This window comes from Gallus gallus, chromosome 3 (assembly GCF_016699485.2).
Source record: "Gallus gallus isolate bGalGal1 chromosome 3, bGalGal1.mat.broiler.GRCg7b, whole genome shotgun sequence".
Classification (NCBI taxonomy): domain Eukaryota; kingdom Metazoa; phylum Chordata; class Aves; order Galliformes; family Phasianidae; genus Gallus; species Gallus gallus.
In genome coordinates, this window is record NC_052534.1 from 63,703,930 (window position 1) to 63,726,607 (window position 22,678).

Sequence of the window (22,678 nt, forward strand, 5' to 3'; positions counted from 1 at the left end):
CAAAGTATCAAAATGAAAGGCTAGACAATGCTGTTTCTCAGTCTTGCAAACAAACATCCTACAGATACATTTTAGAACAGATTTAAGAGAGCTCACTGTGTTACAGAATCATTGTTTCTAACCTGAAATAGTCATGGAAGAACTAAACAAGAGACCACAAAAACAAATTAATACATCTGACAGTGTTATCTAGTGAGTTGCTCCTTATGCAAGTAGCACATGTCAAGATCTTGATTATAGCTTATTTCTCATATTTGTTCACCATACATCATCTTCTAGTGATTTAGTTACCAGCGTGTTCTTTTCATTTCGTATAGCACTGTTAAAAAGCAGCCTGGAATCAAAATTTCTGTCTAGGCCTAAATTAGTGACCCAGGACAACATTTTGATAGCACCTAACAGAATAGGATGGAAGTCCTATGCTCATTTCTGCAGGTAGCAAGTTCACATTCTGGTGGATCTGCCTCAACATCAAACTAAAACTGCCTTTGTAACTCAGTCATTTTTCTGCTAGGCAGAAGCAACTTCAGTATGCATATTCAGTACAGGTTCTGGCTCAGTGCAGGTGTGAGAGCCTGCTGTGCAACAAATGTAGCTACTGAAAAACTAACCTTCACTACAGCCACAGCAGAACCTACAGGAAAGGCAAATCATGGAGTGAGACGTGGATAGTCAACAGCAGGGAAAAATTTTAGAACTTGCAACTGCTTCAATTTGTTTGCATACTCCCACTTTCATATTAGCACTTGGTACTTAAAAGAATATAGCATAAATGCAGAACTAGGATGTAGTATTTCTATACTCTCTACATTTACTTTAAAATGAAGAAAAATTCTAAAGGTAAGATTTTCCATCACTTGATTAAAAATGCCAGATCTGTAAAAGACATTCTTGTATGGGCACCTATTAGATCGCCCCTCCCCCCCCCCCCCCCCCCCAAAAAAAATATATATTTTCTTTAATTTTAGATTAGCAAACAAATGCAATACTGGATAAAATTCCAGAATATGCGTATTTTGGCAATTGAAATCTCTTAAAGCTTTATCTAAATTGAAGAAATTGTAAAGCAATGTGATAATTTTTCTTGACAGTTTTGTCAGAATATACTTTCTTTTCTAGTGCCTGCTTAATATTATTATTATTTATTCATTTTTAATATAGTAGAACATTATCCTTTGCTCATTGCCCTGAACCCTTTGTGAAAAGTCCTGGTTTAGAACAATCATAGAACTAAATCTGACAGTTCAGCAATGTTTAAGCTAAAAGGCCTTTACTGCAGTTCATGCTGAAGTCTTGAAACTAGTTTTATCCAAAAATAAGGTTTGACTGCTCTTGACCGATGTCGTGATGTGAACTTGATTTATACATCCAAGAAACATAAAAGAGCAGTTAACCACGGCTTCAATTTTTTTGGTAAAACCTGTACTTAATTAATGTGACCATGTCTCTTCTGCTATCTCTAGACAGTGCAATCACCAGATATTTAAATCTGAAACAAGCACACTTTTGAAATAGTTCAGCTCCTCATAGAAAATCTCCACAATAGCATTTACAAAAGATACTGAAGCTTTTGCCAAAGGCAGCACACATCACTTTACAAAACTAGGACAGACAAAATTGTACCTAAAACTACTAAAAACAGTAAAGAGAAGCATTCTGAAACTGATGTCTGAAGCAATTGCTTCCTCCTACCCCCCAGTTAGGTCAAGCGTAAAAACAGCGTGGTACCTGAACACTGCTGTTCATAATAATGTCAGTGCTACTTCACTGCAGTAATTCACCTCTCTCCAAGTAAAGAACAGAATACACTTAGAAGGAGTGGACACAGTTCCCTGAGTTATAAAAAAAAAAGTACACTTGGCTGGGGTTACAGCTGTCTTCTAGCAAATTAAGCACATAAATGCTGGGTTTCGAATTCAGTAAAGTAGAATTCATGCTACTGATGTAAAAACCTATTCATATTTCTCCCCATTTTACAACTGGAACATCATGAGGTCAGCAACTCTAGGTGCTTGCATCAAAGTTTTGATTTGATTTGCCCATGTTTTCTTAACTCTGACTTAAGAAGAATGAGATAGGAATGTATGCCAAACAAAACAGTGTGCATTTATGCCGCCTTTATGCATCAGCAAAAAAAAAAAAAAAAAAAAAAAAAGAGTTACTATCTGTACTTGATAGATAATAACAGTTTCCCTAGTAATACAGGAAGAAAGCAACCTTGCAGGTCCACTGTCAAATCAAACGTGTTTCATGCACACATCTCTTCTTCTTAATTATATTCTTAAAAATATATATATACATATATTTCTACTTCCATCTCATTTGGTTCAAAAGTAGCCACAGAGTAGATAACAAACTGCGGTTTCCAAAATGCAGCAGAATACTCATTGCACACACCTTCATACACACACACGCGCGTGCGCTCTACTGTCTTTCTAAGACTCAAATAGAACTTTAGCTGATCAACTGTTAATGAATCTTTTCTAAATAAGCAACAAACTGAGTATATTGCCATCAAAAAAATCAGAATCCAGGCTATTCTTATACACCTCAAAGTCTGATTTTCACATGCCTTCTATTTTGTTCTACAGTGATACGAGCTGTTGTAAAACACTGAAATAGGCTCACAATATCCACGTTAGTCTTCCCTGTAACATCTTGCAAATCATCATCCTAATTCCAATAGGAAGCAACAAATTTCCCATAAAGTACGAAGAAAACAGTTTTGAGCTTGTTTATTCCACTATTTGTGACATTGGGCTAAGTGGCTCCACCTGCTGTTGACAGCTAAGACAGAAAGGATCATTTGTTGTATTTTTTTTTTAAAGAACAAACTTGAGCTCTGACTACACTGCAGTGACATATCAGTTATCTTGTCACTGTGTGAAATGATTACAGCAAACACAATTCTTTAAGATGACAATACTTCAAAATATAACATTCGTATGTTTACAAAAAGATAAAACAAATAAGAACAACACAACACCAGAGCGATGGCTCACTATGGGCAGTAAGGAGAAAAGACATCAAGTAGTTTTAGAAAAAAAAGTATGCTTCTATTGGAAGCATCCTGTTTTCATTTATCAAGATGCAAGTCTTAACTTGTTAAATCATTTACATGATTTCCTTTCTTCCTTAATGCTTTGCATTCACTTGAACGCTATATTTTGAATTCTTTGACTCTAAATGTATTGATGTAAAAAAAATTCTAAAGGCATCATAGCTCACATTACAACTCCCAACATATTTGCACTTGTTATATACTCATATGAGACTCTTAGGTCACTTCCACTATGAAAGTCAGCTCAGGTTCTGAGTGAACAACAGTGATGTTAAACACTTGATTTCTGTGAAGACCAAATGAAGCTATATATACTCTTCACTATGCAATCAACGTGCAAATCTGGAAGGGCTTTTACAACTTACATGATTCTACAAAATGTTATGGCTGACCTTGTTTCTTCTCATACAGGTGTGCAGATGAGGGGTGAACAAGGGCCCCCTGGTCCCCCAGGCCCTATTGGACCAAGAGGACAACCAGGTCCTGCAGGAAAACCTGGGTTTGGAAGCCCTGGACCCCAAGGTCCCCCTGGTCCCCCAGGACCACCTGGATTCTCCACTGTTGGAAAACCAGGCATGCCAGGTCTACCAGGGAAGCCAGGAGAAAGAGGATTAAATGGTGAGAAAGGAGAAGCCGGACCCGTTGGGCTCCCAGGAGCAAGAGGGCCACAAGGACCCCCTGGCATTCCTGGCCCTGCAGGACTGTCTGTCCCTGGAAAGCCAGGACCCCAAGGCCCTCCAGGAGCTCAAGGGCCAAGAGGCCTCCCTGGTGAGAAAGGAGAACCAGGTGTTCCTGGTATAAATGGACAAAAAGGAGAAATGGGATTTGGTGTTCCAGGCCGCCCAGGTAACAGGGGTCTTCCAGGCCCACAGGGACCCCAAGGCCTCCCTGGTCCTGCTGGGATAGGGAAGCCTGGAGAAAATGGCCTTCCAGGTCAGCCAGGTATGAAAGGTGACAGAGGTCTACCAGGAGCACGTGGAGAAGCTGGTATCCCAGGCCCCCAGGGTCCACCAGGAGAACCTGGAGAAGTTGGCATCGGCAAGCCTGGGCCAATGGGACCACCAGGACCAGCAGGCATCCCCGGAGCCAAAGGATTGCCTGGACCTGCAGGCCTGCCTGGATCCCCAGGTCTTCCAGGATTTGGAAAGCCAGGATTGCCAGGGATGAAGGGACATAGAGGACCTGAAGGACCTCCTGGCTTTCCAGGACCTAAAGGAGACCAAGGCCCAGCTGGTGTACCAGGAGAACCAGGTCCTGCTGGGCCACAAGGAAATATGGGCCCTCAAGGACTCAAAGGCTTGCCTGGTGAGAATGGCTTACCCGGACCCAAAGGTGACATGGGCCCTGTAGGCCCTGCAGGATTCCCAGGAGCCAAGGGTGAAAGAGGTCTACCAGGATTAGATGGTAAACCAGGATATCCAGGTGAGCAGGGTCTTCCTGGTCCTAAGGGACATCCAGGTCTCCCTGGTCAAAAAGGAGACACTGGCCATGCTGGCCCACCTGGCTTGCCTGGTCCAGTTGGACCACAAGGAGTTAAGGGAGTTCCAGGTATTAATGGTGAACCAGGCCCAAGAGGACCTTCAGGAATACCTGGGATCAGAGGCCCCATTGGTCCCCCTGGCATGCCAGGAGCCCCTGGTGCAAAAGGTGAGGCAGGAGCACCAGGACTGCCAGGCCCAGCAGGTATTGCTACAAAAGGTTTAAGAGGACCCATGGGACCACCTGGACCTCCTGGACCTAAAGGCAACAGCGGAGAGCCTGGCTTGCCAGGTCCCCCCGGTCCTCCTGGTCCCCCTGGCCAATCCACAATCCCAGAAGGTTATGTTAAAGGAGAGTCTAGAGAACTATCAGGAATGTCTTTCATGAAAGCAGGAGCAAATCAAGCTCTCACAGGAATGCCAGTGTCTGCCTTCACTGTCATTCTCTCAAAAGCCTACCCTGGGGCAACAGTCCCCATCAAATTTGACAAAATCTTGTACAACAGACAGCAACACTATGATCCCAGGACAGGAATCTTTACCTGCAGGATCCCTGGACTATACTATTTCTCCTATCATGTACATGCAAAAGGAACAAATGTTTGGGTTGCACTCTATAAAAATGGCTCCCCAGTCATGTACACTTATGATGAATACCAGAAAGGATACCTTGACCAGGCCTCAGGCAGTGCTGTCATTGATCTCATGGAGAACGATCAAGTGTGGCTCCAGCTGCCAAATTCAGAATCCAATGGTCTCTATTCCTCTGAATATGTTCATTCTTCTTTCTCAGGTTTCCTATTTGCTCAAATCTAACAACATCCCACTTACAATGTCCTGACATACTCTCCTTCAGGACATTTTAACTGGGCACTGATGTGATATGTCCTTTGCAGGTCATGTAACTTCAATTTTGCAACAGAAATCGAAAAGAGTGAAAAGGTAAAGAAATTGGTTCAAAACTAGTAGAAAAATATTGTATGTTTTTAGAAACTTGTCATGGGAAATTTGTTTTGAACAATGATCAATTGTCCAACTGAATGCAACATTAAAATTTTATGAATTAATATAATACACCTGTCCATCTCTCTTCCTTAAAAAAAGGGGGGGGTGAAGGGGGGGGGGGGGGGGGGGGGGGGGGAGGGCAAATCAGATTTTCTAAGTATCATTTCTCATTAACAGGTAAAGTAGCCATTCCAAGACTCTAGACCACACTTGGGTACACTGAATGATACCTTCAGTTGATTCAAAAGTAAACAGCTTCAGACACAACATGGTCATCATAATAACAACTTAATACACTTCTTTACCATTAGTCTTTTATCAAATATCTCCATCTTTAAGCTGCTGAATAAGAACCAAGAAAACAAAACTACAGCGCATAATATGTCAGCAGAAGGTCAGTTCAGCTTTTCCCATTAACAAAAAATTCAGCCTTGGAGAAAGGCAGATTTAGAAATCATAATCTGTTTCTGAAGGTCTAAGACCTCCAACAATAGAGAAAAGCAAAAAGACTTGAAATGTACAAATCACTGAAAGGTTAAAGACAGGAGGATCCTCCTGAGGTCATCTGGTCCAACCCCACTGCTCAAGCAGGGACACTTACAGCAGACTGCCCTGGACCAAGCCCATACAGCTTTTAAAGATCTTCAAGGAAAGAGACTCCACAACCTCTCAGCAATCTGTTCCATTGCTCCATCATTTACATCATACTATAGTAAAGAGGTGTTTCCTGATGTTCAGATGGCACAAAATGGATCACAGTAGATTTCTTCTACCTCTTGTCCAGGCACTGGGCACTACTGTAAAGAGCCTAGTTCTATCTTCTTTGCACCCTCCCGTCAGGTTTCAGAGAATCATAGAATGGCTTGGGTTGGAAGGGACCTCAAGGATCATCAAGCTCCAACCCCCTGCTGCATGCAGGGCCACCAATCTCCATATCTAATCCTAGACCAGGATGCCCAGAGTTTCCATTACAGCTCTGTTTGACACGTTGTAAATTACAGTAAAAAACTAGTTCACTTTTTTTTTTAAGCTCCTAATTAACATTCTGTAAAATGATGACAATTGGAGTACAGTAAAACTACCACCGAATTCAGGAGAACATATCTTCACATGCATGCTGATACAAAAATCAGAACAGTTTTACCACTCCTGAATTGGAGACAAACTTTGCTCCTAAGTTGTTATCATCTCCAAATACTGTATTTCTTTAAAACAGAATAGTCTTGGAAACATATTTTACTTACATCGTGAAAGGATCTCATGATCACAGTAAATTTGTCTGGAGACACACTATTTGCTTAGCACACCTACATATACTCATGTCTCTCAAACACTACATAGTATATTAGCCTGTTATGGCACAATAAAAAGTTGATGGTACAATGCAAGGTAGCTCAATAGCATTAGCATTTATAAATTATCAAAACATCATTGAAGAGATGCGTGATTGAACTATTACAAGTTACCACTTACATGCTTTAACTGTTATATATATCCAAAGCTTATCAATTCAACCTGCTATTTTAAACTTTTTTCATGGATGTTTTTAATCAGTTCCACTGAAAGTAAATATAGGTCTGTTTGGATTTTTTTTTTGTGATACCATCATTTCTTCATGAAAGGGAAACCCAAGGCTTATTACATTGGGTACATTTGAAAACAGTAGTTTCCTAAGTACTTGAAAATACCTTGGGATTAATAGAAAAAAAAAAGTGAGAGCACCTTTAGGCTGATATATCATTAGAAAAACTAAATACTTTGGAAACTGTAAAGAACTTCCAAGAAAGCAACTCTGCAGAATTGGTTTGCTCCTTTTATTAAGTGCTACTGGATAAGGATGCAGATGGCTTAGACTTAACTTTTAAGTGCTTAAAGAGAGAGAGTAATACGAGATCATCTTATTTTAGCAGCCAAGCAGACTTAGGCAAGTAAGTAGGTACTACCGTTATAAATGTTCTACATTTGCATGAAAATAATGCAGTGGTCAGTTCCACAATTTATAAGTAGTAATCCCATAATAATTTTCTTTCAAACTAAATTAATACTCAAGACATTTCAGTAAATTGTCTGTCCTCATCCATTAATTACAAGTCTCCTAAGAAACACCTTGAAAAAAAAATAAACCATTTTGACAGTTAGACACTTATTTCAGAAACAGAGAGATTATGAAGTAGAGCTTAAAACATGACAGTTTCTAGTCAAAGTGTTTAAACTTGTTGGAGACACTTGGTGCTCAGCACCTGTCCTGTGATTCCAATTTGACAGCACAAGACACCAGGCCTCAACAGTATTCTTAAATGTAAGGTTTGCTTATCTTCATTGTCTGCCCACTTCAAATCAGGTTTTGTGGTTTTAATGTCTCTGTTCTTCAAATGAGCACAAAGGAGTTCAAGTCTACAACTCAGTACCTCAGGCACGTCTTTTTGAAGGCTTTTCATAATTGTCCAGACATTAAGCCATTAACAAAACTACTGAGCACCAAAGAGCTAGCCATTACACTTCACGCTGTGATACAAGCAGAATGTAAAGATTTAGCTCTGGATTCACTGTTTAGAGAAGACTTTGAGAAAGTGTTTAAGACTCTTATTAAAATAAAAGCTAATTCATATTTTTTAGATATGTGCTTCAAAGAAGTCAAAGCTGCTTAATTGCACATTATAGAAGAAGTGAAGTATACTGGAAAAGAATTTTATCACCAGTGAATGTCAGGCTTTGGAAGAGCTGGACACAGTCACATAATGCAGACAATGGCCATGAAGCTCAGACAACCAAAAGGAAGAACTGGAGGTTTCTGTAGCGCTTTTTTTTTTTTTAAATATCCTCTTCACATGAAGATGTGAAGACAAAGCCCTTCCAAAACCACACCTTTTTCCAGATGCGGTATTAGAAGAAAATCCCGTGAGATTAAAATGAAAATACAAGAGCCTGTAATAGTAGAAAATTCTCTTCCAAAGTCTTTGAAAAAAAAAAAAAAACCCCATTAGTTCTTAAATAGTCACAATTATCCAAACGATCACTTAAAAATTTACCTGAAAATCTCAGAATAGACGTATAAGAAATTTACTAGCTTATATCTTTGCCACCATTTTCACAATTAAGAAAAATGGTAACCTTTCTTCACTGGACTACATCAACATTAGAAATCCTAGTGTTACAGTCTTTTTTGAAGATTCCTCCTTTTTGATCAGAAAAGCATCTTTCCTCTTTGTTGTTTCTGAAGTCGTATATAAAGAACATAATGCAGATATTACTGACAATTCAGTTATCTTCTGCCTAGACAAAAAAGTTATATCATAAAGTTGTGACCAAAAACTTGTCTTCATGCACACATTTAGGGGAGAGAATAAAGTATTTCATAAAGATCCAAAAATCTTTCCTCCCTGAAGTAACACTTTCTATATACAAGCATGCCACTTCAGAATATTGCTCAATTACCTAAAAAAAACCACAACAGAACTCAAAATACAAGTTATTAAATAACAGGTTTTTCAATCTAGCGCTTTCTTCATCATGCCATATACCTTTTAAACAAAGACGATTTTCTCACATGTACCCTTGAGAGCTGACAGTATATCCCACCAAGCTTTTAAACGGGCAATTTATAAAGTTTTAGTTGCTACATCAGGCTACTTCCAAAATGAAATATAGTGTTACAAACTGATTGAAAACATTATAAGTGCATTATTCTCCCTACATAATCATAGATTATGTACAGTTACAATTGGGAAATGATGGGGAAAGACAATCATGCCAGAGAAACAAAGCAGTCTTTGAGAAGACATTTTATAAAGTTATGCTTTAAGAAGTTATAATAGGCAACTTTCTCCTGCAGAAACTATCAATTTTTCTACCAAAATCACCAAATCTGAAATTTTTACGTATTTACATAATATGAATTATAACTTCCACATGACAATTCCTTTAAATTGCTCTTTACTGATGTCTATAATGAGAACAGAATATAAACTAAGTGGGAAAAAAAGTAATACTAATCATGTTAAAGATGGAAAATATTCCAATAATAAAGATTGGTAAGAAGGATTCTGAGTAATTTATGCCTATCTCAATTAACAATTGCAGAGGGCATTCTTGCAGGTATTGTTAAGTAAAAAATGACCTGTCTGAAAATAAAAATCCCTGTGTTCACTGCTATCTGACATCACATTTTTACCTAAAAGTATTTATTAATAGACTGCTTGAAATTTTTGGAGTTTGGAAAGCAAAGTTCAAATAAAACAAAACTACATGGAACTTTCTTAGGCTTCTTCTGCAAGCCTCAGTTCTTCACTTCTTTAAGAATAAGTAGCAGAGTGAGTTGATATCCTTCATAAACTGAGAGTCATGATGATCATGGCTATCTAAAATAGCCATCCAAAAAAAAAAAAACATAGTTGGGCCATTATCTAAGGCAGTCACCATGGCTAAGACAATGAAAAGCAAAATCCATCAGACACCTGACTAATGATCAAAGAAATCGTGCGATAAAGAGAAGGGACAAAGATAAACAAGGACGTACTGACAACAAACCAGAAACAAAGTGACACGCAAACACAAATTTCAAATAAATAAAATGGTCAGTCGTTCTGCTCCATCACTGACAATGGCCCCAGCAAGATGCTATTTTAACTTGGGAACTTGACGTCTCCCCAGCTGACCATTTAATAAGCTTGCTTTAGAAAATTTACTTTGACTAACTGCAAACGAGTGCTGCTTTTCTGTAAAGGGTTAAACCCTTCACAGGGCACTGAAGGAACAGAGTTAAGTCAAGACATGGTTTGTGCTTTTTAGGCCATGCTCTGGGCTACAAAAAAGCATGGGACATCCTGGTATGTAGAAAATGGGATAGAGCCAGCTTTCAGTTTCCTCAGAAAGCTACATTAACGTTGCACCAGAGGAAGAAAGTCTTTGGCATTAACTTGTCACAGAAGGTTAGTACCATTATTCCCATTTCACAGAGGAGGGACCTGAAGTAAAAAGACAATACTTCAGGCAAATATCACAGGTAAGTCAAACAGGAAGAAACAATATCAAATTCTTTCAACATCCTGTTCATCCACTGGATCACATTATTAAATGGAAAATGAGACCACTGCAAGGCCTTTAAAAATGACGCATGACAGAGCTTAGCACTTTCATGCTTTAAAGTACTGTGTACAGTCTGTATTGACTTCTGATTTTACAAAGCCCTACCTATTCCCATCCCACCCCAGAAAAAACATGTTTATCAGTTAAAGCCTTCTCATATTTTACTGCTGTTGTGCACATCCCTCATAATTTAATACACACGGTTTTCTGTTATAAAGGTTAAGTGCCTGTTCTGGTAGGAATTTAAAAGAATTATGTCACATCACACATCTGTACACAGATTACATATGTACATATAGAAATAGGTACAATGTGTAGGTGTATACTTAAGTGTATACATGTACATACAAGCAGACACTCCTACAGAAGTAAAATTGATTATTTACATGATTTCAAAGATCACGCTTTAAATTATGTTCCCAAATAACAATTTATTTTTAAATTTATTTTTAAAAAAGGAAGCTAACTACGCATAGATCCATATGCAATACATAACGAATTCTAATCAAAGCTAGAGAGCTAAAGAAAACTTATCACATAAATCTATCAAATATAAGTTTCCTTTCTTTTCAGTGCATTTCTGATTTTATTCACAAATACAAGAACACCAAGAATAGAATCAAGTACAGTTAAGGATGCTGACATTATTTTATGGATCAAATACTTTTATTCTAAAGTCAGTGAGGTAAAACATAAAAAGTGCCATTAAAAATATCAAAACAACTCCAGTTGAACAAAAATACCGATGATAACAGGATAAGTGTGTGAATAGAACAACTTAGAAGCCTGAAAAGTAAAAGCTATGTTGAGTAACCTACAGTGTACTACCAAATGTATTTGTTTTGGCAAGCGTATGTAACATTTCTGGCTACTATAGTAAGTTTTTGGTGAACCTACTTACCTTTAAAAGCTGATATTTTATAATTATGCTGGATAGCAGCCACCATGTCCTTCCAGAAGTCATATTTTTTCTGACCATCGTGCTGTAATTGTCAAAGGAATCTAGTCACTATATCAAGTATCAGCCATTTCAAGCTTTCATACTGAAACAATGGGAGGAATGCCTTTAATAAATAAAAGTATTTTGAAAATGGAGTAGAGCAGTCCCAGACAGTAGGAATCAGGACTCAGAACTCAGCTGTGAACTCTGAATAACAGCAGGCAGGTCTTCTCCCTGCTTTTGAATTACTCACATTTATAAATAGCCTAAAACCTTACAGCAAAGAGGGGCATTAGATACAACAGCAAGTTAATGAATGAGCTATCCTGATGACTTCCAGGAAAAATTAATACCTAGAGCTGCAGATATTGTACTAAATTAGCAGGCTGACATTAACTACAGTCTGGCACTCGTATCACCTTCCACCACTGCAACTCGTAAAAACTTTCACTATAACATAGTGGCAATGTTCTTCTGCCAACAGCTCCACCCTAAACACCACATAAAATACTTCGGGAGAAGCCAGACTGAGCAGCACTACGCTGCATTGTGCTCTGTAGGTTGCCAAACCCCTACTCTGGCAGATGGAGAGGGAAAAACAATCTTCAATGTGATCAGTTTCCCACTTTTCCTAGAAAGCTGTCCAGCTGCAGACTCACTTCTGCTGACCTCAGTTGCCCTCCCAGTGTCTCATTAAGACAGAGAAACAGCTTCTCAAACAGCTCAGAGTGCTCTGGGACTCAAACACTACAAACTTTAAAAACATTGAGTTAAACACAGGTGCAATTACACAGCCAGGCACATTACAGGGTAGAGAATTAGTTTCTGAGCTTGTAAGAGGTGCTCAGTTACAAAGTACAGGGCAGCAATAAAGCAGATGTCAGTTTCTACACTATAGAAAGTATTTTGTAGTGTTGTTGCAGGCTTTGCACATCTACTTAAGCTTGAGTTTTGATGCAACTGTTGACCGATTTTTATGGTTTTGTCCTACGTCCTAAACCTGTCAGCCCAGTTCTGCACTAGTACCTGAATAATGACTTATTTTCTAAGTGAAAGGCATTTTCTAGAGGAGGATGTATGTAGAAACTCAAAATGAATTTAAAACATCTAAATACATGCAGTTTATTTGTAGCAAACTGCTATTTCAGGCCTAATCTGACACAGAGGCTTCAAGAAGAAAGGTCTGCCCTTAATTTCACCCCCACCAAGTAGCACTAACAAGGCCTTTCATGCATGACTGACAAGCACTACGGATAGCCTACTTATGATCCACCAACTTTAGAGATTAAGAGCAGGAAGGATTGTGTTATTGCTTCCCCCCTTCACTCCCATTCTAGCAAAGTACTGCAGAAATATACAAAAAGGATTGTCAGAGAGAAAAGGTACTGTATACGTCAGTTTAGTTAACTGCTAAGCAAGGTCATTATCCAAAGCTCTATTCATGAGATGTCAGGGAATGCATGTCTAGTGGTGACAGCAGTAGCCTATACTACCACCAGCCCTTAGACTGATTCAACTGCCAGCTCCACACATACTCCATGTGGCTGACTCTTAAGCCTTGTTTTTTGTTTCATTGTTTTGTTTGCTTGCTTCTTCTAAAAATCAGTGCAACAGTTCCTCAAGAGTGTTGTTCCAAGGACAAGCAGATAGTAGTTGAAAAATGATATGCCTCCCTCAAGACCTTTGGTTTTATGAAAGACCAAAATGACTGTAAAACTACCCTACTGCAAATCCAGAGCTACTTCACGTAAAAGAAAACTGACCAATTCCCTGAAAGCAGAGAGGTAACTGAGCATGCCTATGCAATGATTTCAGTAGCTGAAGTATCAGACAAAAAGTATTTTGTGTAGACCTTCAATGCAAAGATGCAAAATGTTGAGAAGCTCCCCTCATTCACCTGAAAACATATGCAAATTCATCAAACGCACATACATCTTCAACAGAGTAGAGCAGTGCGGCATCCAACTCTTGTCTGAACCCATTTTGAATTGGAACCTAGTTCTCCATCTAATTCCAGTAGGAACTCTCCAGATCCAAGAATGTTTTCTGGAAATGTTAAGGAAAAGTAGCCTTTACTAACACAGGCTGAAAGAAGAGGAAATATAAGCCTCCAATTCCGTTTAGGAATATGAAGGAATTAAAATGTGATGATTTTGATACCATATGAAAATAGCTTAACAACTGCAGCATGTGTCCAGGACACAAGTGCTGGAGAGGCCTACAACCTCCTGCCTTGCATCTTCATCATCTGGCTGATGGTAACATCTCACAAAATTGCTGTAGTCCTTGTACTGAAATTGAGCCAATTTGCAGTTAAATATTCAAGTAACTGATGACGAGCATGCTTGAACCATTTTTAGCAGCTCTGTGGAAAAAATAGTGCGTGGGTTTATCTCTGGATAAAGACAGCACTGCTCCAGGGACAGTGCTCCAGCTTGTAAACTAGTATGCTTATGTGTTCAGTTACTACATATGTGCTGAGCCACATTTTAGCACCATCCTCTTTCTCCCCCAGCACCAAATGACTTGTACCAAGTCTAAACTAACTGTAAGATAAAGCGACACAATACAGATGTGACATCTGAGAGAGGATTCCAAGCTGTGAATGGTCAAGGAATGAGATTAATCAGGCATGAAATTAAGTCTCTTATGACGTACCTGTCCTCAGTGTTAGCCAATAAGCTAGCTTTAGGTAACTCTTCATGCAGTGGTTGGACTTAAAAAGCAATCTGCTCAGCATGCTATTTTGGATCTAAGCCTAAAACATCAACTTAGGTGATACTCAAAGGGACTGCAGATACCCATCTCACGATTCTCAATTCTAGTCTGCAGACAAAGTGCTGCATTACTTTAGTACCTTCAGACAGTAGATTATATCCATACCTCACTGACACTAACATACTTTACTCAATGAGAAAAGCCCTTCTCTGCAGATACCTTTAAGTTAAAGCTTAAATTCTTTGAATGGAATCAAACGGTATCAAAAGAAAGGATCTAAGCTATATTGTATATCTAAGAAGCACTGAAAAAAGTTGGAGCAATTCCATTTTCCACCTTGAAATTTAATTGATTGCTTAGAAGAAGAAAAAACACCTGGAAAACCACAGTATTTCGTAGATTTATTTACATCTATGCATACAGATTATCACATTTAGGACACAAAATACGGTTAAGAAGGAAGGCTGGAATTAAGCTTTCAACTATTTAATATTTCTTGCAAACTAGTAAACCATGTTATTCTTTGGATTTAATTCAAGTACCATCAAGTACAATTAAAGATTTGTAAGAAGAATATTCTCCATATCACAGAATAAACTTATGAGAAAATAACTCATTTGTTCTTATGCTAGCTATTTGTGCCCTCTGGTGGAAGTACATTTACTCTGACCACGTCAAGTAAGTCACAAGCAACTTGAGTGACAGCTTTAATACACGGATAAGTCTGGCATGAAAAATTTCAAACAAGAAAGAAGAGCTAAAGACCTTAACTTCATTGAATGTATTACTTGCATGCATTATTAAATACATACAGAAAGTGAGGCAGGGAAGGAGAAAGATAATGGAACATTTAATTTCAAAAAGTCCAGTTCTTACCTGATCTAAACTGTCCACAACCCTTGCACACAGGAGGGCTCCAGGTAGATCAAAATAATTGTCATACAGATAGTATTTGGCTGGAAAAAAAAAAGAAAAAAGAAAACACAACAACTCTAGTTTTTAAATACATATTGTACGGTTTAATCACAAATAAATAGTACATTTAAATAGCATTACAAGCTGTTACTTGAATTTTATGATAATAAGAATTATCTGTTTCCCAACATAATAATACATTTGTTAGCTTTTACTTCTACTTCTGATTCTCATAATTGGCAGTTGACAACAGTTATCTTACACCAAAGCAGTAAGACTTTTAGGAAACATTTTAAGATTCTAAAAGTTTTGGCAGAAGAAATGGAAGTGAACAATGAGTCTTAAAAGTCAAGGTAGTGTTGATCAACTCTTCCAAAATATCAATTTCCCCAGCAGTAAGAAATACTATGAGTTTGAGAAGTTGTTTCAGAAACATTTGACAGGTCTTACATAGAATCATAGTGGTTTTTTCCAACCTTAATGATTCTAAGATCATCTAGTCCAACCATCAACTCATCAAAAATGCAGGTAGGAGAGAGATCAACTCTGACTACAGCCCTTCTTAAATAACTTCTGAATTTGGGGTATTAATGGGAATTGAAACCATTTGGCAGTTTTCATATTTGTCTTCCCCTCTGCTCTGTGCTACTGAGAACTGCGCTATATTCCCCTTGCTAATCTCACAGACTAAGTATTTCCTTTTGATAATGCTGACCTAGTCTGTTATGAGACTGTTGAATTGCTTCACTTTGGTGATAACAGAGAGGTTTTATTTTGAAAATGCTACAACAATACAATTTGTCATAAAGTGAAAGACAATGTAAGAAATGTCAAGTAACTTTGAAAGCAGCATCTTATAAAATACAAGTCAAAATTGAATGAACCAAAACAAAGTGGACAGATGCATTTTATTTACCAAATAGGATTATTTAAACATCACTGCTTTCATTTTCCCATTTTGCTTCGATCTGTTTCAGCATTTCTCAGTGAGGATTTCCAGCATTCCCAGATTTCAACGAAACTGCATCTCTAATTGTAGAACTTATCTAAAACTTCCTTGCTGCTCTGATGTTACAGTTGTCTATAAGTGGCACACTGTAGGAGTGTTTCATAACCTGTTTAACTTTGGATTTCATCTTTCTTTTATTGTCTAAAACAAAAAATTTGCAAGGAAATTCTTGAGAATGTCAAGTTTCTGGGCAAAGAGATAGGATCCTCTGTGGATTCATTTCACCCTTGGGTGGTGCTTGGGTATTTGGATTGAATCATCTAATACAGAGGCTGGGATGGCTTTCCTATAGTCTTGTCCTTTGAAAACACATGCTAAAGACAGAAACAGACCAGTGGGAAACATGCTCATATTACTCTATGATGGCCCAAAACAGAACAAAAAAAGTCAGAAGCATGCAAATACTTCTCCCAGGCTAAGGTCATGTTCAGCAATTCTCTTCTGGGAGTAAAAATGATTTAACAGGAGATGTTTTCATTGTATTAATGATCTCGTCTGTGCTGTCTCTTACATATATTACATAAGTCATCAAAACAAGGATTAATATTCAAAGAGACAACTAAATAATGAATGCAAAAGGTTTCTTTTGTACATATAGTCGAGGTACTTTTCTACCCAGTTGCAAAAGATTACCTGTAGTTTAGCATAAGGATGACAAAAGAATTTATGACACCAAAATGACAAAGAACATATCTCTATTACACGGGACAATGCAACTAACAGTAAGCATTTTACCTTTATGTGCATCACTCACAATTACCAATCTTAAAGAAAATTTGAGAAAAAGTACAAGGTGGCTAGTAAAAGTGGAAACCTAATCACAGTGCCTTCACAACATGACTCCCATCTTAAAATTAAACAGCTGCCACCACAAGATAAGCAGTTGTTTCCATACCTGCACTGTTAATTGCACTTCCAACTAGGCCTAAGAACACTGACAGCAACATGTCAACAATTAAGAAAAACATGAGTTTTTTTTAAATTATTCCTAAATGAGATTGAGACTGTCAACTTAACTACTTCAGGAAGAAGTAGTGTGCCCATCTCTATAACTAAAACATGCCTATACTGTTAGCTTGTTCATTACTTGCCTTATAATTGGTGATTTCAATTTAAGTAATAGAAGTTAAAAATATTAAAATATTAAAACAACCTTTGCCCTTAACACTCACATATTTCAGTAATTCTCATCTCAAGTTTTTTTTTTTTTTTTAATATATGTAGGATGAACTAACACTACAATAAACACTGAAGGGGCCAAAGCAATTTCATAGACCAAGACATTCTGAGGTATAGCTACCTGAGCGGGAAAGCATTCCACTGACTGTACTAAAATGCTTCCATTCCCTCCTTCCATAAATCTCCAGAATCTCTTCAGATGTCATACTCCTAGTGCCATGACTTGCCCTATTTGATGCATTATGGAGAGAAAAACAAAAGGTTAAAAACATTCAGACTAGATCTAGGAAACATAATGAACTGTAATTGAATACCGAAGTGCATGCAAGTTTATCTTCACTTGAGTTACCAGTTTGAAGTTTGCCAGGGCCTAAGCTTTTAACTTATACACTACAGTCCCCAATATAAGTTCTAGTTCACAAAGGTCTGGTTGGCTGAGGGCATGGATACTGTGCCTCACCTCCCAGCACAATCACTCTGCGTTGCTCGAATGTTCTCAATTGTATGAGGACATTATACTTGAACTATCAATATACACTGCACAATAAAACACAGAGCAGAAAGCCTATACACCGTTCTGAAGCCTGGTAACATTCACAGAATGCAGCGCAGGACTGTGATAAAATTCTAGTTTGAGCCCTCAAAGCAGCTATTTAATACAGAAATTGGTACAAGCTTTTTCAGGAATTAAAAATCCACTAACCTGACCATCAAAGTGTGTCCCTAAAGAACATACATAACCCAGTTTTGAAGAAAATGCAGGAAATGCCAGGATAACTAATTCTGTAACACTCCTCCCTTTACATTAATATATCTTCCTGTCTTGAATTCCAAATGTAGCTCTTTGAAATTCATGGTACTAACTGAATTTCTGAATGCATAACGAAGACTCACAGATATTTCTTTCCTTATTTGATAGGATCATAGAGCAATTTGTGTTGGAAGGGACCTTTAGAGATCACTTAGTTCCTACCTGCCCTGCCATGGGCAGGGACACCTTCCAACACTTCAATGAGATCTGATTTCCCCTAGCATCTTCAAGGTCATGTTTTTTCTTTTTTCTTTTAAAAAAAAAAAGAAAAAAGGAAGGAGGAAGTAAAGATGTACTAAAACTATGACTCAAGGGAAAATTTAACTTTTAAGAGGAAAAAAAAGACTTCTCCGATTGTGTCAGTTTCTGTGTTTAATTTACCTCAGGCTATTTAAGCTACATGTAGCAAATCAGCAAGAATTCTGAATACGTATGGTACAAAGGCAATTGCTCTGTCATTAACATTAGTTATTAGCACTGATTGACTCAAGTTACTCAGAATTCAAAGAAAAACCTTACCCTGGATCTTAGCAGAATTGGACAGAGTACATTGGTAGCCACTGAAAAAAGTGAATTTAGTTTCAAGATCAGTATGCACTCAATCTTAGATGTTTATCAAAAATTATATATTCTTCCTAGCAGCTAATATGGAAATATTATGAAAATACTAGGTCTATAACATTAAGAGATACTGAACACTAGGTTACCCAAGAGTATTTAAATTTTTACATAAATGAATATATACTGAAACTGGTATTTTAGATGTTTAATAGAACTGAGGTGACTCTCAAAAAGAGGATAAAATGTTCATGTTTGTTTAACAATAAACACATGTAGTCAAGCATTACCTCAAAACTGTTCCATCTTCCGCAAGCTTCAGGAAGTTTCCATCTTCAAGGTCCAATGCCAAGCCTTTACAACTAAAAATAATTGCGGGTTTGGTTTTTTTTTTTTTTTTAAGGAAGAAACAAGAAATTTTTTTTAAGAAGAATGCCTCTTTGTATCAGAATAGTGAAATGCAGTTACAGAAGCTATATAACAATGCCACTTAAAAGCAACAAATCACAACCCCTCAAGCACTCCCATGCTTGAAAGTAATGTATGCAAATACATATCATTACAGTGAGGGCTGGATTTCACTTACATAGCAAATTCCTACTAAATAAATCCAGTTCCATTGTTCTGTGAGTTCAGTGTGATTATTCATATAGATAGGGTTGGAGGATTAAGGTCTGAATATATACAACTAAGAAATGTGACGTTTAAACCACCACTTCTATTAAAGAAAATTAAATATATATTTTGACTGTACCTTCCCACTTACTACTGCAACAGTAACACCAATATTAAGGAAGAGAGAGATAGAACATCATTTCCAATGAGACAGCAGAATATCTAAAGAGTATGTGAAGCAGAGGCACTGTCAGGCTAGTCTGCATTCACAGGGTGAAGGGTACACTGAGTAGGACAGATGTGCCATAGTAGTTCCTAACTCACCTAGTAAATTCGCACCTTTCAGAAAAAAGAACTCACATTAACTTAGGTTGTTTGAAAAATGAGATCAGAGTTCAGTATCTAGAATAATATTGGAAAAGATAAAAGGAAAAGTAATGCTTTCTTCATTCTGTGTTATATGGTACCCAAAGGAAAGACAACGTGCTATGAACACAGCAAGTAGATTATCCTTTTAGGCATGACACCTGGTTGATTAGCATCAGTGTGATGCTACCAGCACCATGGGCTTGCAGATCCTCACTAAGGAACCCAGGCAGATATATCTAGATGTTGACTTCATGCCTCAGAGTCCTCAAAATATGAGAAACACAGAAACCCTGGTTATCACATGAGATTTGCAATTGGTCATGTTTGGAAACTCACCAGTCAAATACTGAACTGTAAAAACAACTTGAAAACAAAACACCTGTGCTTCTCCTAAGGAAAAACAAAACCAAAACAAACAGCGATAACCTGACCTTCAAGTCCCCACACTCTTGCCATAGATAATAACCTATAAAAGTTGGAACATCAGTGATTCACGTTAAAGTTCCACCTCAGATATGACTGAATTCAGACCAGAAACTTGCAATGTAGTTTCTTACATTACAGCTTTGTGCCTAAAGCATCACTCAAGGGCTACTTCTTGGCATGTCACCTTTCCTCAGTTCCTTAGAAGACTGTTGGGATTATTCTGCCTTACACAAACAAAAACACATCTGTAAAGAGAAACATGGAGATATGACTAAATTCTGATGGTTACCGTATTTACCAGTTGAGTTAAAGGTAGAAAAAAAAGGAGGTGTATCTCAGCAAGTTAAACCACAAAGTTTTTGGGGACTTGGTAGAAAGTACAAAGCAACCTTGAATATTCAGTTGTCTCTTCAAAACATCATTTTAGAAGTATTTCATGAGAAATACTTGTGGTTTTAAATACTTGCTGGAAAAAAAATTGAAATTACCTATTTGGTTTGAGAGTCTTAACGATTGTCTAAGAAGCTGTTTTCTAAGCTTTGTAAAAGTATACTACAAATAGTATAAAGGAAGTTATGAAGAAAGCTTATGTTATTTTCAACATACTTACCAGAAGTCTAAGCTTTCTGGATTTAGAGTCAGCAAGTCTTTGTCGTAACCCTTCTCCGTTACCAGATATTGAGCAAAACTATCATATATTAGCTATAGATGGGAAAATAAATTAAAAAAGAAAATTAAAAAGGCATTAATTACATTGATTAAGGTATCTAAAGATACTGCTTTCCCTGGGAAGATGTGAACTTTAGTACCACCTAAGAAGAGAAAAACAAGGAGCCTGGAGGCCCTTCCCCACAACATCTTCCCAGTAGTGCCTGAGATATTTCTGGTAGGCTGGAAAACAGCTCCTGAGGCTCATGCAATAGTTCTGGGGCAATTTTTGTAGCATAGCCAAGTGTATAGTATTCTACCTTACTGTTCTAGGGCTTCAAGAGTACTGGGAAAAAAAAGATGGTAAGCACCCAAGGCCAGTCACTACTTCTTCCCCCTTCCAAGCCTTTTTTTTTTTTTTTTTTTTGTTAATGACATGGTTACCCTGATTCAACAAGTAGCATCTGAACCTGTCAGCAACTGTAGACAGTGAACACAGAATCACTGAATCACAGAATGGCTTGGGTTGGAAGGGATCCCAAGGATCGTCAAGCTCCAATCCCCCTGCCGCAAGCAAAGTCACCAACCTCCATATCCAATACTAGACCAGGCTGCCCAGGACCCCATACAACCTGGCCTTGAACACTTCCAAGGACGGGGCATCCACAACCTATCTGGGCAGTCTGTTCCACCATCTCACCGATTTCAGAGTAAAGAACTTCCCCCTGATATCCAACCTAAATCTTCCCTCCTTCAACTTAAAACCATTTCCCCTTGTCCTGCCATTATCTGCCCTTGCAAAGAATTGACTCCTCTCCCATTTGCAGGCTCCCTTTAGATACTGGAAGGCTACAATGAGGTCACCCCGCAGCCTTCTCTTCTCCAGGCTAAACAAGCCCGGCCCCCTCAGCCAGTCTTCGTAGGGGAGGTGCTCCAGCCCCCTGATCATCTTTGTGGCCCTCCTCTGGACCCTCTCAACAGCTCCCTGTCTTTTTTGTATTGGGGGCCCCAGATCTGGATGTAGAACATTTTTAAAATCTCTGATAAAACATATTCTGAAGAAAACAGCAACTACTAAGTAAACGATCCATAAGGCCAGAAAGAATACTGTTAAAGCCTAGTACAATATTCAGCCAGTTCTTACTGTAATGAGCTAGTGAAGTAAATCTATGTAGATGATGCCAGGCCCCTTTTTCTCATAGTTCCTTCATTAAAGCTGTTCTCCCAAAGCTGCTCTTGGAATGACTATGAATAGCGAGAAGGACAAATAGTAAGAACTGTATCTTCTGCTGCTCATGCCAGCACTTCAAAGTACTTTATTGGTCATCAGTAAGGATGCGTGCAAAGGGCACGTGACAACCAGCTTCTGCCTTCTGAGAAGAGCAAACAAAATTTGGGAAGTGTTTTTCTGTAAGCAAGATGCCTCTCTGCAGAAAATCAAACACCACTTTAGAAAGCAATGCAGCTTTACAGAACAAGGTGCACTGCACCATAGCTACAGTTGTTTCTACAAAAACAGCTATTTCTATGAACACGGATGAAGAACATCCATGGGGCACGAGACAGCTGTGCAGCGCTCTGACATCAACAGAGGGGAGACTCGCTGATGGATCATCCGAGACTGAAAGGGCCAGGCAGAAAAGAAGCGCTGAGGCAGAAGGTGCAGCCCATGCCAGCAGGTTCTGGCTCTGACGGACAGCAACGCTGAAGCTGAGATGCTGAATTCCCTTACGCTCACCGTTCCAAGCACGACAAAGTTGGCCACGATCTCCCATAGAAAGCGCCATGCACTTCGAACCGCCTGCACCACCTCGCCATCCGGAGAGGGAACTCTGCCTTTCCCAGCACTACTCCAGGCAGG

General features: G+C 38.4%; 2 protein-coding genes across 5 annotated transcripts in view; one reads left to right on the plus strand and one right to left on the minus strand.

The window, feature by feature from the left end:
* COL10A1 (collagen, type X, alpha 1) overlaps positions 1-5,611 on the plus strand; it is a 52,267-nt gene extending 46,656 nt beyond the window's left edge. For both annotated transcript variants that reach the window (XM_046938369.1, NM_001396427.1), the window contains exon 3: positions 3,473-5,611. In XM_046938369.1, coding sequence (XP_046794325.1) covers positions 3,473-5,355 — 1,883 coding nt within the window. In that variant the 3' untranslated portion in view covers positions 5,356-5,611. The remainder of the gene's footprint in view (positions 1-3,472) is intronic.
* Positions 1-22,678, minus strand: part of NT5DC1 (5'-nucleotidase domain containing 1) — a 120,065-nt gene that overhangs the window by 97,000 nt on the left and 387 nt on the right. For all 3 annotated transcript variants that reach the window (XM_025148909.3, XM_419778.8, XM_040697550.2), the window contains exons 2-6: positions 20,780-20,871; positions 19,050-19,121; positions 17,512-17,618; positions 15,164-15,243; positions 11,531-11,612 (exon numbers count right to left, since the gene is read on the minus strand). In XM_025148909.3, coding sequence (XP_025004677.1) covers positions 11,531-11,612; positions 15,164-15,243; positions 17,512-17,618; positions 19,050-19,121; positions 20,780-20,871 — 433 coding nt within the window. The remainder of the gene's footprint in view (positions 1-11,530; positions 11,613-15,163; positions 15,244-17,511; positions 17,619-19,049; positions 19,122-20,779; positions 20,872-22,678) is intronic.